Below are 18214 nucleotides of genomic sequence, written 5' to 3' on the forward strand. Positions count from 1 at the left end.
CATGGGCAATCTACGGGTTGTCAAGTTTGCGTCTATAAGCGACTTGACATATTGTCCGATAGAGGGAATCAAACTTGACGCCAACACACTAGGTTCGAACCCTTTCTTGTTGTCGCCGACCGTGTTGGCCAGAATGATGAAGGCAGCATATAACTCATTACTACTTAAAAAAAGACGCACTTCTCGGTCTCTCGATCGAAAGTTAAGTATGTCAATACCAATCAACCAAAGTGATAAGCTGCTGCTACTGAGGAACAAAAGAGATTTTTTTTTCCCGTGACACGAAAGTAGAACAGTTATCGGCATCAGCGCGGCTATAACTGGGAGCCAGTTCTACCTTCCAACATTCTCCAATACTCCAGTCGGCTAAACCCGCCCGCAGCATCGCCAGATTGGACAGGGGGATATTCACTCAGGTAGGCGTGTCTTTATCATTTCAAGAGATTGTAAAGCCTTAAGGAGACTTGTCCAGTGATTAAGACATGTATGTCCATTAGGTTACGACACCTGGGTGTTCACACTTCACAGCTCTAGCTTCGTTCTTTGCATGCTTATGTTCATGTAACCCTTGCGTGAACATCCAGTGTTCATTATTAATGGCATCTAAATAACGTCCGCGTGTACCGAGCGATTGCATAACGTCTAGCAACCAGCAACATTTCAAATTTTCCAAAACATTGCATTAAGTGCAACGGAGATTGGTGAATTCTTTTCTAGTTTATACTTTCTGTTGGATATTGTGGCTGTCACATATTTGCATAATTTTAATACTTCTACTGTTTTTAGCGTTAGAACGATACAGTTTTCAGCTAAGGCCTCAAGTGGTCGGGACACATTACAACAATATGATGACGTGACGGGCTATTATTTTTTTATTGAGTTAAATAATTCACAATTGACCATGAAACTATATTCAAATTTTCCAAAACATTGCATTAAGCACAGCGGAGATTGGTGCTAGTCTTGCTAGTTGCTAGTCTATATTTTCTGTTGGATATTGTGTCTGTCACATATTTACATAAATTTAATACTTTCAGCTAAGGGCATTTGGTCGGGACACATTACAACAATATGTTGACGTGACGGGCTCGTATTTTTTTTATTGAGTTATTCTTTTAAAAAGCATTTTCATTCATTCTTTCTTTCATTCTTCCGTTCGTTCGTTCTTTCCTTCATCCGTTGATCCATTTTTCATACATTCATTGTCTTACTGTTGTTCATCGTCTATGCATGTTTTTGTTCTTGAGATTCCTTTTTCCGGTTCTTTAACACCGAAACACTGCAAACGTAAGGTCTCAAAATTATGGATTTGAATCCAATTCGTTTGTTAGCACTGTCTAAACTCGTGGGCAAACGTAAGTACAGAAAACTACGGTTATAACGAACTAAAAGGGACTACTAATTTTAGTCCGTTATACCGTAGTTCGTTATAAGTACATATACAGCATGGCTACAGCAGGAAGTCGGGACCAAAAAGGAGGGTTCTTTATATCCGACAGTTCGTTATAAGCGTGATCGTTATAACCGTAGTTTACTGTATACCCTTTTGAATTGATTTTTTTCCAAAAACTATCAAAGTGAGCAAAATGATATAAGGCTTAAAACAGGTGCCCGAGAACTGCACAAGCAGTCTCCAAAACGCAACGCGTTGGCCGAAAAGTTGCACGTGCAGTGGCCAAAAGTCACCCAAAAGCTTTTCCAGGTATTCGTAAAATTGCACGTGCCGAATTTGTATAAAATCGGGATGAACCGTTGCTAAGACATCAAATATTGTTTGTTTGTTTGTTGTTTAACGCCGCACTCGGCAATTTTCCAGCTATATGACGGCGGTCTGTAAATACTCGAGACTGTATCAGACCATCCAGTGATTAACATCATGAGCATCGATCCACGCAATTGGGATCGTTGACTTGTATCAACCAAGACAGCGGGCCTGACCATCCGACTGGCAGGACACAAGACAGGCCAAGGTCGGGCAGACCATGAGTGACAACGCAACAAGAAGATCGACACTTGCGCATGTACGATCTGCGCAACAGGTTCGTTACGGCGATGGAAACGGCAGTAACGGCGTTAGGACACCGTATCGGCCGACGCACGGCGCTACGACGTCTACGTGACGCAGGTATTAGAGCTCGTCGTCCTTGGAATGGCATGACCCGGGAACATCGACGTCGAAGACTTCAATGAGTCGGGACAGTGGGACGTTGGTATGTCCGTGATTGGCATAGAGTGCTTTTCTCTGACGAAAGCAGGCTTCAGCTGTTGATCAACGATGGTCGAGCTCGAGTATTCAGACGCAGGTGGAACGTTTGGTGCCAGGCTGCGTTCAAGAAGTTCATCCCTATGGTGGAGGTGGGGTGATGGTTTGGGGTGGAATTGTGGCAACCAACGGACGAGACATGTCATAATCCGTGGCAACCTCAAGGGCCAGCGATATCCGTGGTGCTTCCATTCCTTCACCAACAGCAACAGGGAACACTCCTGCAGTATAACAACGCTAGACCACACACTGCAAGGCTCGTCAAGAACTCTTGAATCCGATCAACGTCAACGTTCTTTCGTGGCCAGCATTCTCACCTGACTCGAACCCAATTGAACAGTTGTGGGATCATCCGAATACGTCCACACCCACGAGCAAACCAGCAACAGCTTGCCGACGCTTAAGGAATTGAATGGAATCGGATTCCCGATTACGTCATCAGGCGGCTGACAACATCAATGAGGCCGCGAGTCTGGCCGTGCATTGGTGCTTACGGTGGTATTACTCGTTACTGGGCGCACAAGGTATCCATTGCAAATCCACAAACTTATCAAGACAGTACCGGGTTGACTCTGATCATTCCTGTGAACTGTAATCTGCTTACGCCCATGTTCATGTAAACGTCATTACACGTCATGTACACGTCATGTACACGTCACCTGTTTTGAGTTCCGCACTGAAATTGTCCATGGACTATCGCATGTGACCCTATAAGCGAATGTATCATCATTGAATAACATTATCTTGCTTGTTTTCATTTTATTGACCATCAAACATGGGTGTATACTTTCTTTTCCCCACTAGTTTATATGCTCTCCTCTCTATAGACGTGGCAGTCGGGTAGCCTAGTGGTTAAAGCGTTCGCATGTCACGCCGAAGACCCGGGTTCGATTCCCGACATGGGTACAATGTGTGAAGCCCATTTCTGGTGTCCCCCGCCGTGATATTGCTGGAATATTGCTAAAAGCGGCGTAAAACCATACTCACTCTTTAGACATAATCTGTAAATATTCCTATTAGAAAACAAAAATGCCATCTACGTCAAAGCTAAATAATCAAGTGACTGGATAAAAATTATGATAACGACTGGATTATTATGATAATATATCTACACAATGTTCACATGCTAACTGCACAACGGATTAGCGTATCGCCGTGGAATAAGTACGTTCCATATACCTTCAAAGCCAATCTAATCGAAACTCGTACTCATTTATAGCTCTCATGTGTTGAATGAATTAGTGAGTTAAATTTAAGAAAAAATATATTAGTCCCATGTATTGAACAATTCACTTTACGGTTTGTTATTATGCGTGTTTAGAAAGTGTTAGAGAGTGTAAACTCTGGTACCTGAACTCGTTGCCTCCAGGAATCAATATCCACGTGGTGTCACATACCGTATATCGAAACGCATGATAATGGAATCAATATCCACGTGGTGCATCATACCGTATATCGAAACACATGATAACGGAATCAATGCATTTCCTCCCCTCAGCACTTGTATTATTCAGAGATGTTTATGATGTATGACAAATAAAATTTAGATCCGCAGAGTAAGGTATATTTCTGTACATTTGAGTACTTTATCAATATATTATTCAAAACAATCAGTTCCAAATGTACTCTGATGTAGATGCACCCTGCTTCCGCCCGTCGTCATATAAACGACCACCCAACATAAATGACGGTGGCTAAAATTGAAACAAACGAGACATGGTTATTGATGATGTACTTGTTACGGGCATACTTTAAACGTGTGTAGTTATTCCCACTTACAAGACCTATTATATCCATTATATGTAAGCATCACTACATTGATTGTTTGACCAAAGAACTTGGTATAAGTGATATCAAATAATACCACATATGAGCCAGTATGATAACCGAGGAAGACATCCACCCAAAACTAAGCATCAATACTATCAACTTTTGGCTTGACTCTAAACCTGAAGACTTGTCCATTCCCCTTTGTACTAGATTCCAAAGGTCCATAAGACTCCGTACAGGGAGATATAGTGAGGGGTCCAGCAAATGTTCAACCAAATCCCTGGCTCAACGATTAACCATAATCCTTATAACAAACAAGGAAGGACTTCCTTGATATGTACAGGGCGTATTTGAGACAAGCGGAATTAATGCCAAATTCTAAAAGGAATTTTTTTTATACTTACAATCTCAGAAAAGAACCATGTTTAATTTTGTCAAAAGATTTTATTTTTCAACTCTATACACACCTACCCCCCAAGAAAAAAACTTAAGGGTAAACCTCATTCCTTGATCCATGGGTTTTGTTACAAAACGTGATGACCATAGATATAGTTATATATCTATCTTCAGAGGTTCAGGCCAATTTGTCGAAAACGAAATTAAATGTCATCTGAAGTTTACTTAGAAAACAATATGTGAAATACTGGACTTTCCTATTGATAAAATTTATGTAACATTTGGGGTAAGACATTTACGCAAGAGTAGGTATCCCCATGGACACCAAGTGTACTCCCCTTTTTACTGATCTCTCTCTTTACGAATATGAATCGGAATTTCTACTCGGATTGGCAAAGTTAAAACAAGGAAATTTACCAAGAAGTTTAACATAAACTTCTCATTCTCAATCCTTTAATTATCATGTACATATAAAAATAAGAATGCAGCAAAGAGGGTTTGGGTGATCCTGGCACAGTCAGGCTGGTTAGGCTCATCATCAGCTCAGGGCCCTTGCCCCCTCTACACGCAGCCCAGACAGAGATTGGGACTTCTCCCAGGAAGCGCTGCCTTGTCAAACCATCCCAGAGCTTGTGAAGACTCCCCAACTTCTGCATTTCCCAGATTGTCAGAAGGGCTCTTTTCCTGGTAGCAAACCCGGGTACCCACCCAATGCCAGTCAACAGATTAGGAGGTACCAAACCCAAGGCACCAAGAACAATGGGGAGTCGGACAACTTGGTACTTGGGATGCAAGCGTGCAAGGTGTGCATATTTGCCATATTTTTCCTGAATCTTGTCAAGCACATAAGTGTCAAAAGGGACAGAAACTTCAATACTATAAATGATTTCATTGGAGTTATCAAAAAGGACAAGATCAGGTTTTTGATGGCCTGGATACGTCTGAGGCTGTATCTACAAATTCCGGGTCGTACCATGGATGGACCTCTGCGTCAAAACCACGACCATTGCGGAGACGGTAATAAAATGATCGAGCCACTCCATCATGTCGCTTAACATACTATGTTTGTGTTTGTGCCAAAGGTGGGCATCCACTGACAATGTGTTGGACAGTCTCATTAAATTCATTACATAATCTACATTTCATATTTACATTTTGGTGCAAAATCACACATCACACAGTGGGAAGTGACTGGTCCTGAGCAGCAAACAGAAAGCCTTCTTTTTCACTTTTCAGGCCAGCCGACTTCATCTTAACGAAGGACTCTCCACTGACCTTCTCAAAACACTGCACATTAACTCGGTGCAGTGGTCGCTCAGATAGCCTCTCCTTGAGTCTGGGCCGATTTGATATGGCACATCGCTTAGTTATATACTCATTTCTGTGCCGTCCAGCAGTACAGAACCATGAACAGAATCAACACTGACATTGAGATTATGTCCTACATCCTTGGCTCGTTTAAGAAAACTGTGGAATGCCTTGTTTTCATCGTGTGTGTTGACATACTTTACAAGGGGATAAATAATCAGACAAATAAATGTTTGCAAAACAATTCTATCATTAAAAACCCCAACGTTAATCAAACCACGTCATGCCATTATGATTGGTAAATATAAGCGATTGAGGGAAGGGCGACTGTGGCTTGATCTACTGTCTGACATGATTCTTCGTGTGAGGGTGTCAACACCCTGAATATAAAAGGACGGGTACAGTATAAGTTTTTGTGACTTTAACTTTATTGCGAGCGTTTAGCTCTGAACTCCAGATTTTCTTAAGCCTACATTTGTACTCTGCCCGAAGTGTTTCCCTGATGTGGGCATTCTGGAGTTTGTCCCTAATCTTCACCCCAAAGTACGTATATGCCTGACCTTTTCGGAAGATGATCAATAACTCCTCCCCCAATTAAACTGACTGATCCACTCTCTTCTACCTTGCCACGTTTCAAATGAAGAATGTTGCATTTGTCGAGTCCAAAGTACATGCCGATATCATTAGAAAAGGACTCGACGAGCAGAATCTGGTTTTTTTAAGTGTGGATCCTCCATTGGCAATAAGTTCAAGTAAAGGAGGTGAGTAAGGGGTGTTGGGGATCTGTGCTGAGGAGGTCCCGGAAGATAACCTTCCTCTTTGCTGAGCTAAAAGCCTAAAAGATTTAGTGACAAACGGAAAAGCAAAGGGCTAAAAGAATCGCCCTGAAATATCCTGAACCCTAAAAGAAACGTCACCATGGATAGAAATATGAGAAACCTTATTTGTCCAAACACTTGTAAGCGTACTTTGAGACATATTAAAAAGATGAAACTTGGCAAAACTGATCAAGGTTGAAATTAAAGTATAAATTTTTCTTAAAGTGAAACACAACTAGTTTCTGAGAAAATGGCATCAGAAGTCAGTATCTCGTGTGTCCGCCATGCGCATTGATGACATGTAGCGTCGATACATGGAATGGATGAGGCGGTTGATGAAGGCCATAGAGAGCCAGGACTCTGAGGAACGCCTGACGCAGTTCAGCTGCGGTTGGTCGGTATTCATTCAGCCGTCTTTGAATCTCGTCCCACAGGTGCTCAATGGAATTTAAATCGGGACTGAGGGCAGGCCACTGCACGGATCTGATGCCATTGTCCTGGAGGAAGTCTCTTGTTGCTCTCGCAGTGTGGGCACGGGCGTTATCATACTGAAACTCGTGGTTGCGGCGAAGTACCAAATGAGGTATGGCGTGTGGTCTCAAGACTTGATCAATGTACCCTGGACCGATGTTCTGGAATGCCACAGGGCCGACCGTCTGTGCAAGACCAATTCCACCCCACACCATGATGCTCGGACCACCCCACGAGTAACTCTCAACAACACAAGCATTCGTATCACATCCCCCACAGCGTCGCCAGACTCTCCGCCATCTGTTGAGATACAGTAACGTCTCTCGTCTGAGAAAAGGACTCGTCTCCTGTGCTGGTGGCGCCAATGCTGGTGCTGTGTTGCCCACTGAAGACGGTCCCGGCGATGACATGGTGTCAGAATGGGTCCTCGGTGTGGCCTGTGACAGTGGAGGTGTCTGCTCGTCAATCGTCGACGCACGGTGTCCGCACTTATGTGTCACTGGTGTGTCCCCATGGTCTGTCGAGCAGTTTCCGCAGCAGTAACAGCGTGATCTTGAAGATGATGTCGCACAATCTGACGATCCTGACGTCGGGTAGTGACCCTTGGTCTTCCACTACGTGGTCGGTCATCTATAGTGTTTGTGGTCTAGTACAGTTGCTCGAGCCTCTACATGGTCCTTACGCGGACTTGAAATACATTGGCTAATTGCCGGGCGGTTTGTCCAGCTTGCAATCGTCCAAGGACTTGGTGTCGCTGATTTCTTGTCAATCTTGACACGTGGTAGCAATTCAATAACGAATGAATGTTATCCGATCTGGGTGGATTTTTATAGGGCAAGAAATGGGGGAACGCATGTGCATTTCAATTTGCACGGAACTCACGTGCATCGGCTTACCATGGCCGTTGCCGTGATGCGTTTGTACGATCGGTTTTATTTTCATCTGCTTTGTTTTTATCATCAAATTTCATTTTTCCGGACAATGCAATGTTCAATTTTAGAAACTTTGACAAAAATTCCCCAGATATTAAAATGACAAATTTTCATGCAATGTTACTTGGGGTGACGTTTCATTTCCGGTTCCTTATAGTTCTCTTCTAATAGAATTGGGTTCCGAAGTCACCTACTGCCCCTGCAAATACATCTCAACATGAATTGACCAGCAATTCATTGAAAACTTGAGTAAAGCAAGTTGTCGCTCGGGGAGGTCAATACATTCCAGTGACCTCAAAATCCATTCGTGAGGTACAGAATCATAAACTTTTCTGTAGTCTATCCAACACAACACAACCAAGGCGGAAACCCCCTGTATCCACAAGAGAATTTAAACAGTGAAGAATTGGTGTTTGGACACAAGGGAACAATTTCCAAATCCGGTTTCGAATACCATCAGGCCCTGGCGCCGTAATAGATTTGGATTTTTTAACGACATTTGTCAGACAATATGGCGTAATGAAACACAACAATCGTGACTTTATTTTGACATGTACATTATTATTTTTCCCAGACCAGTGGATTCGTTTGCAAACCTGTTATCATTCTCCACTCCATGGGAAGCATACAACACAAGCTGACTGCGGGAGCTAGAGGGTTTCTACGTCAACATCCCAATGACTTAGTTTCACACATGACACTTATTACAATATCTAAACCTAGACTGGCCATTGGCGCCACGACATGGAGCACAGACTCCCTTTAAACGGACCGCCTTCGTGGTCTAGTGGTAGAGCGTCCGCCCGGAGAGCGGAAAGACGTTAATAGATGGTACTTGTTGTTACCCTGTCTGGCGCTCGGCATTAAGGGGCTAAACAAGGACTGGTCGGCTCGGAGTCCGTATACTGTGTCTGAGTGGGGTATTCATGTGAAACTGCGGCATGGTATCTCAGTGGGCTAGCACTATAAATCGGCATCTCGGACGCGACGTTAAACCCCATTTCACCTCACCTCATCCTTTAAACGTCGTATCGGAGCGTGTCATAACCTAACGTGCCGTTTTAACATTATATTTCTTCATGAACTGTTTTACAATTTTGAGTTTGAACTGGGTTATTTCAGTAGAGTCAAAATCAGCACACAACACCAGGTGGCTGGTAGGTGAAAAATGATGCCATGTACGATCTTTTTATTTGTAGACGAAATAGAAGATGAAACATCTGTCAACGAGACCACCTGGTGTGTTGGTGTTTGTGCTGCTGCTGGAAACCGCTAACTGCGTTGGTATGTACGTTCGTATAATGGACGACAATATGGAGTACCAGAACCAGTCCAGCATCCTCCGCACCTTCGGAGCCGGGAGTCCAATAGAATGTGGAGTTGAATGTGACAGGGTTCCCACATGTGTCTCCTTCAACGTGAACACTGAGCCAGACAACAGCTACGTGTGTGTCCTCCTCGACTCCATTCCCATGTCACCTAATCAGGACTTGGTGCTTGCGAAACACACGGACTACTATGAGAAGGTCAGATTATGTCTCAAAGGCATTGGAATAGACCTGCACAAGTCTCTAAGTCAATAGGGGCGGTCGGGTAGCCTAGTGGTTAAAGCGTTGGCTCGTCACGCCGAAGACCTGGGTTCGATTCCCGACATGGGTACAATGTGTGAAGCCCATTTCTGGTGTCCCCCGCCGTGATATTGCTGGAATATTGTTAAAAGCGGCGTAAAACCACACTCACTCACTCACTCAAGTCAATAATTATTTGTTTAAATCAAAATTTCTAGATTATGTAAATAATAAGAACACGTTGTCCCTATAAGGGACTGAAGTCCTTAGCCATAATGTCCACATATCTAGATTTGCCTATTAGGATGATAGAATTACTTCACATCTATGGACTATTCTTTCAGTTCAGGCCTGGAGAAAGGCTAGCATTAAAATTAGAAACTGAAATAACTATTACAGTAGTTCCTGGTGTAATGTAGTGGGTTGGTATGATGTTTGACCAACAGTACATAATTAACCTTACCATGGCAGCACGGGTCTGTGTTGTAAACGAAAGACCCGATATTTTAGTCCCCGCTGTCGCGAACACCTGGAATAATCACTATTTGGTAGTGATCAATAAAGAAACCGTCACTGCGGGAGAATATCCGTGTATCTGTCGAAGCAGATTCCACTGGGCGTACAAGGCAAAATAATGGTGAAAGTTATATGAATAGATGGACGGTTTTAATGTCTCTGCCCAAACGTTTGCTTTGTAGTTGACTCAGCACCATTGGTAAATGCTCTTAGCTTATGATAAAACTCGGGGACAATCAACCAGCAGAAACAGAGGCCCATTTTCACACATGCTTATGAAACAGTCGGAATCATACACTTTAATCTGCTTTTCACTGCAATAGGTGAGGTGAAATGGGATTTAACGTCGCGTCCAAGATTATTGCACTTATATTGCTTATATTACTCACTGAGATACCATGCCGCAGTTTAACATGAATACCCCACTCAGACACAGTATACTGACTCCGAGCCGACCAGTCCTTGTTTTAGCCCCTTAATGCCGAGCGCCTACAGGGTTACAACAAGTACCATCTTTTAACGTCTTTTGGTATGACGCGGTCGGGGATCGAACCCCGGACCTTCCGCTCTCCGGGCGGACGCTCTACCACTAGACCACGGAGGCGGTCTCACTACAATATGGCACCAGGTAGCAAATACTTCCTTTTTTTATGCAAAAGGTAAGGGTGGTGGGTGTTACCGGTAGGGCAGGACATGCGTCCCCTTTTCGCGGAGAAACTTGTGTCATCACTGATTTTCAGTGATCCAAGCATATGATTTTCACCTCTATTTTGCCCTTTACGACAATCGAATCTGTTTCGGCGACAGGTTTTTCTCTGGCGTTAACGTTCTATATGTTATGAATGTGGAAAAGATTTCGTCGTTTTTATCAACACATGTCATGTCTGATATGTATTCCAAACCGATCTTCAATGTTTGGATCTACGTTCATCTAATAGTGGGTGAGTGAGTTATGAGTTTACGCCGCTTTTAGCAATATGTATGGGTGAGTATATCACGGCGGAGGACACCGGAAATGGGCTTTACCAAAATTATCATGAAATATAGACCATTTGTTTTAACAGTTCAGGCGATCATAATCGCCAACAAAAACACTCAAACACATTTCGCAACGAAATCTTTCAATTCTACCATATATCAAAAAATATATATATTGACCTACATTTTGAGCGCATCGTACTTAAAAACACCGCACCATTTGCGAAAAAACTTTATTACCAATCATTGTCCTTCCTTAAGTAGATCATTGCTCTGTCGATATGAAGACAGTAGATATTATCCAAACATCTTAATGTACATGTATTTTTGCTAACACACTTTTTTTTTGACACAGGGGACTTAATGGAGGCTATAGTATCTGTCGTCGCCATACTTAGCCTAATGCATGATCATTCTTCCTTTGAACATCCGGGTCCCCCGGCGCATGGCCTTCTGGGAAACCACCTCTTGCTTAATTAGAGATAAGAGCGTGCTTTAGGGGCATAACCATAACATCCATTAACTCATTGTTTCATGTCGCCTACAAGAAGAAAATGTAATTGGCGTAAAATCAATAATAATATTAGTAATAATATGCCTTTTAAACAATCGGTTCTTTCTTCTGTCTTTCAAGACTTTTACGAATGTACTCTGATGTTAAAGAAGGTCAGTGAGTGGGATTGTTACCTACAGGGTGCTAGTCGTTGTATAAGTAATTCTTCAATATAAATTGAGACTGGGGTGGCAATAGGACGCATATGGTTGCATTGCCAAAGGTTTCCCGTTTACAGTGTATATAAACGATATAAGTGATTGCGTTTGACACGGCCTTGAACAATTTATGTTATATCACGTTCTGCATAATGTGAGATAAATAACCATGATCACCGGATCCAGGCACAGCTAAGGGAAGTAATATTGCATAGCAATCGACGTCGCCTTCCGTTCCCCTACACGAAATGATGTGTGGATGACTTTACATATGTGAAATACTATTTCGCACAAAATAGCGTTATTTTAGTTTTCGTCAAAGTACAAGAGGGATAATTAAGTCTCAATTATAATACCAACATTGACTCCTTCCTATTATAGTTTATGGTGATGAAACCAATGCAAATGTATTCTACCATTTGTCACCGCCTGAAATCGTTGCTATGTTAACCTGTTTTAGTTGTTTAGCAATGTCGCAATAAGCATTGCCTATATAAAACACATGAACATTAACATTTAACATTCACATTTTAACCGTTGTATCTTAATATGGTCTTTTTACGGTCTAAATAATTTATAAAATTATTTTAGTTTTATCTACAGCTTCTTTTTAAAACCATTTGATAAAATGATAACATACACCTTTTACAGTATTTAGTTATAAACTATTTTATGACGAAGTCGAAATGTGACAGAATATATATGATGCTCAGGAGAAGACAGACACTTTCTTGCATAAATAAATGAATAGTACGTGTTCCTCAAATCACACATGTGTAAGCATTCATGGTAAACAATAATAACTTTTTATAAATATTTGGATAATACAAAACCCCACTATAGTCCCTGCTGTAACATATTTGCAAAATATAAAGGGAAATCTCTCTCATTCTTTTTTTTTTTTTAATTTTCAGACCTGTCAGCCTGGTGTTCGTGTAATGGGCACGAAGGATTTTAATATGCCGACGCCAGCTGTGTACGTGGTGGCGGACATGGGCACTTCTGGTTACATGCTCCAGTTCGAGACTAACTTTGATCAGAAATCCTTCAGTTTCATTAACACAGTCGATGCCTTGTCTAGTGGACAGTACCAGATCATCAGCGGCGTAGAGGATTTGTTCTCGCCCGAGTACCAGAAAACCGTGGTCGTTGTGTCAGGTATGGGGCACTTGATGGATACAAAGGACTCCTCCTCAATTTACAAGTGTGTTATATCTACTCGGTTCTTCTTTGATAAATAGGGGCACGGGTGGCCCAGTCGTCTAAGGCGCCGCGATTCGCTGTGCAGAGTTGCGTCCCTTGGGCACGCCAGAAACCTATGATTGTGGGTTCGAATCCCGGTTCGCCCCGATTATGTTTCTAGGTTTGTCAGCACCATACCCGTGCTCGTGGGTTTCATCGAAGTGGTAAACGTCTGAGACCTGCATCACTTCGGGCTTTCCTCCCACATCAAGCTGACACGCCGTGATATAACTGGAATACTGTTAAAAGCGGCGTTAAACCAAACTCACTCACTCACTCTTTGATAAATACCATGCACCTTGCGACCATTTACCACCACGTTTTGGTTCCGTTTCGAATAAAAAAGGCCTCAAAGAAATAACAGGTTTTTTTTGTTTGAACGGCCTATTTAAGCCGTCCAATCAAATTAACCTGTTCCCTCTTGTTTGAAACAAGCGTCAATATCAGTACTCGGTTATTGCATATCGTCTCAAATACAAATAGCAACGCCTGTGACATAGGTTCTCCCCCATCAAAATACAGAGGCAAACATGTTCCATACCAAAAGGTCTTTTACAACAGACTTCTGATTTGATTAAATATATGGTTGATTCGATTACGCCTTTTTAATTAGATCTATGCCGTACTCGCTTTCTCGCGGTGATTTCGATTGGTGGTTTAGAATTGAAGCGCATGCGCAAGAGATTGTGACGTCACTAAACGTTTTGGTCCAAGGTGTATATCATGATAAACTAAGGGACAAAATAAACTTTACACAAGTTTGAATGCCGTTGAAAGAATACGAAAACTAAACTAAAGTTATCATGTATGTCACCATAACTGGTATTGGATGCACACACGCACATGGTTCAATACAGTGAACACGTTCAAATGGCTCCTGACTTCATGGGATCCTGATGTTTCACTTTGCCTCTGGAAATATGCGCTGGTAGTACAGCTGAAGGTATTCACGTGTGTGTTGGTCCCAGCTGACTAACAACATGCATGCCCGCCACCTGCATTAATGCACTGTTACACATCGTCTCACTGATGAGATGAAGACAGTCACCTAACAAAGCCATATTCTTCGCCGTTCCTCCTGAGGAGCTTTGTTCATAGGCTGATCCAGGGGGTCCGTAGGCAGTCAAACTTACTGAGAGAGGATTTTGATATTTTGGACCCCTCCTTTTTAATAAAGCTGGATCTTCCCTTGTTTTTCAAGTTGAATGATGTTGGCTGGGGACAGTTGTTGGGCGAATGTTTCTGTCCAAGTGGTCTCATTAATGTTCAGTAGGATCCATTTCCGGTGAACATATTGGCCATGGCAGGATGTGAACATTATTGTTGCTGGTCAATTGAACATTTGGCGCTGTGAGGCCTTGCGTTGTCATGTTGAGGCAGTGTTCCTGGGGCTTGCCATGCTCAGATGGTAACGCAACTGGCTGGAGAATTAAACCCCTTATTCTTGAATGTTGATATTGTCATTTGTGGTCACCGGGTTTGTTTTCCGGCAATCGCAAATGCCTCCCCGTCCTCTTTATCGGTGACCTCTTGAATCCAGGTGTTGCGGTCAACTTTTGTCCATAAATAGTACTATCTGCCAGTTACGTCGCTGGCAACGTCGTACGATTCTTGCCCACTGCAATCTGAGACGTCGATGGGGTCACTACCATTCCACGGAAGGTGCGATATGCTGTAATACCTGAAGCACGAGGACGTCGTATGACGGTGCTACGACTGATACTGTGTCCAAGCGATGATGATGCCGTCAGGAGCCACATGAGGAGGTGGCTAGTCATCTTCTAGAGGCAAGGGCGTTAAACTGTCTATAACAGTCCAGTTTCCACCCTTGCCGAACGAGGCTCGATCGTAGCGCCACTGGTGGCTATTACGAGTTATGTCCCTTCTATGTCCCTCCCATTGACCAATCTGATTCCACCTATCATATCACTTGCATTTGCTTCAAACAAAACGTCGGCGCCCAGTCTTTTGTAATAAAACAGTTCTTACCTCGCGAAGTCCGGAATTCCAGCCAAGATCGGTAAGGGTCGTTAAGGGTGGAAACTGGACTTCTTTAGTCAGTTAACCCCCTTAACTGGCTAGTAGGAATATGACGGTCTTCCTGTTGTGTTGTGACAAGTCCAATGCCAGTCCTGTGTTCTTCTTGACTGTCTGTGACGTTGGAAAAAATCTTTTTGACCCTTTTCAAACTGATACATGGCCTTACATAAATACTTGATTGATGCACAGATAAAGTGATAGGTGGTACTAGTACAACGACGTGAATCAGCCGTGATCAGAATGTCAATATGCATCATTGTCATTTCCATAATTCCTCAAGTTGTTGTATGTTGTTTAACACCGCACTCAGCAGTTATCCATCTATATGACGACGGTCTGTAAATAATCGAGTCTGGACCAGACAATCCAGTAATTGACATCATGAGCATCAACCCACGCAAATGGGATACGATGACATGCATCCACCAAGTCAGCGAGCCTGACCACCCGATCCCGTCAATATTTACAGACAATATTACTCAGTCTTTATTCGCAGGTAAATGTTAGTGTGATGATGCATCTGTCTGTAACAACTCCGCCCTAAACATACGGTTAAGGATATTCAATAATTTAATCACTGATTTTTCCAATAAGATAATCACAATATTCAAAATATATCAAATTCCGTTGAAACGTCATTAACTCGATGTTTAATTACCATAACAGTATATTATTACAGGCAATTATATGGATAAAAAAATTCTAATTGGACCATACAGTCTAATATTTCCAATGAATGATGTTCACAGTTTGGTTCACTGTTTGTTCCAGAGGGTCGTTTCTTTTGTGAACGCAAGCATCTGAACGCCACCCACCTCCCTTGCTTCATCGGTGACTATGTCCCTCTGAAAGACATCTTCAATACCCAGGATGTTAATGCTGTCATGGCCGACGCTAGCGGATATGCTCTGTTCGGATTCACTGAGAATCAGGTCATCACGGTCAAAGCACCTGCCAATGGGCCTTGGACTGTGGACAGTGTCCTTGACCTTCCTGGTCCCTCTGGGGGTCAATTCCAACACTTCCCCCGGGGAATCAGGGGCGCAGCAAACCTGCCCAACCAGAACAAAACGATTCTGTTTACCCAATTTTATTACATGATACTTGATGATACAAACGCTGTTCTGAAGAGAAGCCAGGTTTGTCTTTAGAAAAATGGTAAGGTGAGGTGATATGGGGTTTAACGTCGCGTCCAAGATTATTGCACTTATATAGCGATGTGCATGCACGTGTGTGTGTGTGTGTATGTGTATGTGGCTGCTTGAACTAGTCCGGACTGATGCCGATTTATAGTGCTAGCTCATTGAGATACCATCCTGCAGTTGAACATAAATACCCCACTCAAACACAGTATACTGACTCCGAGCCGACCAGCCATTGTTTTAGCCCTTTAATGCCGAGCGCCAGGCAGGGTAACAACAAGTACCATCTTTAAACGTATTTTGGTATGACGCGGTCGAGGATCGAACACCGGACCTTCCGCTCTCCGGGCGGACGCTCTGCCGCGAGACCACGACGGCGGTCTGTAGAACAATGGTGTCATCGTCTTTGAATATGAAGACACAGAATAGTATGCATCTTCATAGTATGCATCTGCATTGTGGGTGTATACTATTGTATATAAAGCGACAAAACCCTTTCCATATCCAATAGAAATCTCTGCAGAAATCAGAGTCGATTGTACGATTCCGACTATATCATAAGCATGTGATTATGAATCACTATCAAATAGTAATGATACCAGTTGTTCGCGAAAAGGTGAGCTTATCCTGCTCCACCGGTGGCACCCGTCACAAACACATGCAAAGGCATTTCAATTGTTCACCTTAAAAAACACGGGAACATCTGGTACAAGTCAAAATAGGGAATTGCATCGGGCATCATTTTTGTCACTGATGCGTCAAATTAGGATATGTCCTCCATGTGTCTACTGTGACACTTTTTGAAAGCTTTACTGAGGCCTTGAATGTTGTAACCGTGATCAAACAACTTCTGAGCAACCAGGTATATTATGTATAGTTGTCAGCGTGTTCCAAAATGACAGTTACTGCATATAACTGTGTGTTTCTTCCTCTCTGTCAGATTTAGATTAGCTTTGTTGTTTATTCTCCTTCTCTGCCGCTGCAGCCAATTTAACTGAATTCGTATACTTTGTTTAATGATTTTAAAACTTTTACCCATAAAGAATCAGACGTTGTTGTCAGTGGTGTGGTGATGATTAAGAGTTGTTCAGTGTTGCAACCAGAGGCTATAACGTACAGTGGCCTCATTGAGTATGACACAACTACATATCTTAATTAAAAATATTAGAATTCCTTATTGTACTTTACTCATATGTTCTAATCCATATTTCTTCTTTGTGTTCTGTGTTCTATGGTCAGTTATTGTTGTGAATTTCAGTGAAAGAGTTTCCAGAATACCTTGTTCGTAATCCTTTTCAATATTAAGAGCAAATAAAGTCAACATAACAACTTTGCATATGTTGATACTTTAGGTCAGACTTAATCGCAAATGCTTGACCAAAATTAAATTTGGAAAATGGATATAGTGTAGTGGCAGACAATTCCTATTTTATTCAACAGTCTGAAGCATAATTATTATATTTTTTCAAGCATTTACCTGGACAATTTATTTTATTCCGATACAGTGCCATATTGGGTATGATAGAACACGGGTAGGGAGAGATCTTGAAATGCTTGAAAAACTAATTATTATGCTTCAGACTGTTGAATAAAATAGAAATTGTCTGCCACAATAAATACATCGTTGCAAGATGTTTCCTTTAAAGAAATGTTTAGCCTCATAGTTTTAATATTTTATAAATATCTGGTTTGGATGCTGTAGCTGAAAAGATATCTCGTCTTCAAACGAAATAAAACATCAGTAGTCGTACATGCAGCAAGAACAGAACGGTCTCTCTAAAGGTAACAATATACATGTAGATATATATTGCGATCACGTGATGTCTTTATTCTCATGGAGTAGGGTCTATAACTATATATACCCTCTGCTGCATAACCGACGTACCGTCAGAAACCACACGCAAAAAAAAACAATCCGCGAAACGTTCTATACTAGTGAATAATCGCTTCCAACTTGAGTATTGTTTAATTACTATAGCTTTTCACGTACATTATCGACATGTTCGGTCGAAGTGGGTAGGTATTGAGCAGCGCATGTGGAAGTATCGGTACAATTTAC

General features: G+C 42.2%; 1 protein-coding gene across 1 annotated transcript; it reads left to right on the forward strand.

Annotated features, from left to right (window-relative positions):
* The first annotated feature begins 330 nt into the window (after positions 1 to 330).
* Positions 331 to 16244, forward strand: LOC124150076. The gene is made up of 4 exons (XM_046521978.2): positions 331 to 416; positions 9158 to 9484; positions 12646 to 12889; positions 15785 to 16244. The coding sequence occupies exons 2-4, from the start codon at positions 9170 to 9172 to the stop codon at positions 16162 to 16164; spliced, it is 939 nt and encodes a 312-aa protein (XP_046377934.2). The 5' UTR covers positions 331 to 416; positions 9158 to 9169; the 3' UTR covers positions 16165 to 16244.
* The last annotated feature ends 1970 nt before the right edge of the window (positions 16245 to 18214 follow it).

The sequence above is a fragment of the Haliotis rufescens genome, unplaced genomic scaffold, assembly GCF_023055435.1.
Source record: "Haliotis rufescens isolate VD_foot unplaced genomic scaffold, xgHalRufe1.0.p SCAF_1, whole genome shotgun sequence".
NCBI classification, from domain to species: domain Eukaryota; kingdom Metazoa; phylum Mollusca; class Gastropoda; order Lepetellida; family Haliotidae; genus Haliotis; species Haliotis rufescens.

Bases quoted from the DNA above. Each gene is read 5' to 3' on its own strand.
- LOC124150076 (XM_046521978.2), top strand. From the start codon at position 9,170: ATGAAACATCTGTCAACGAGACCACCTGGTGTGTTGGTGTTTGTGCTG. The intron at 9,485-12,645 runs GTCAGATTATGT...TTTAATTTTCAG, and splicing joins ACACGGACTACTATGAGAAG to ACCTGTCAGCCTGGTGTTCG. The intron at 12,890-15,784 runs GTATGGGGCACT...TGTTTGTTCCAG, and splicing joins AACCGTGGTCGTTGTGTCAG to AGGGTCGTTTCTTTTGTGAA.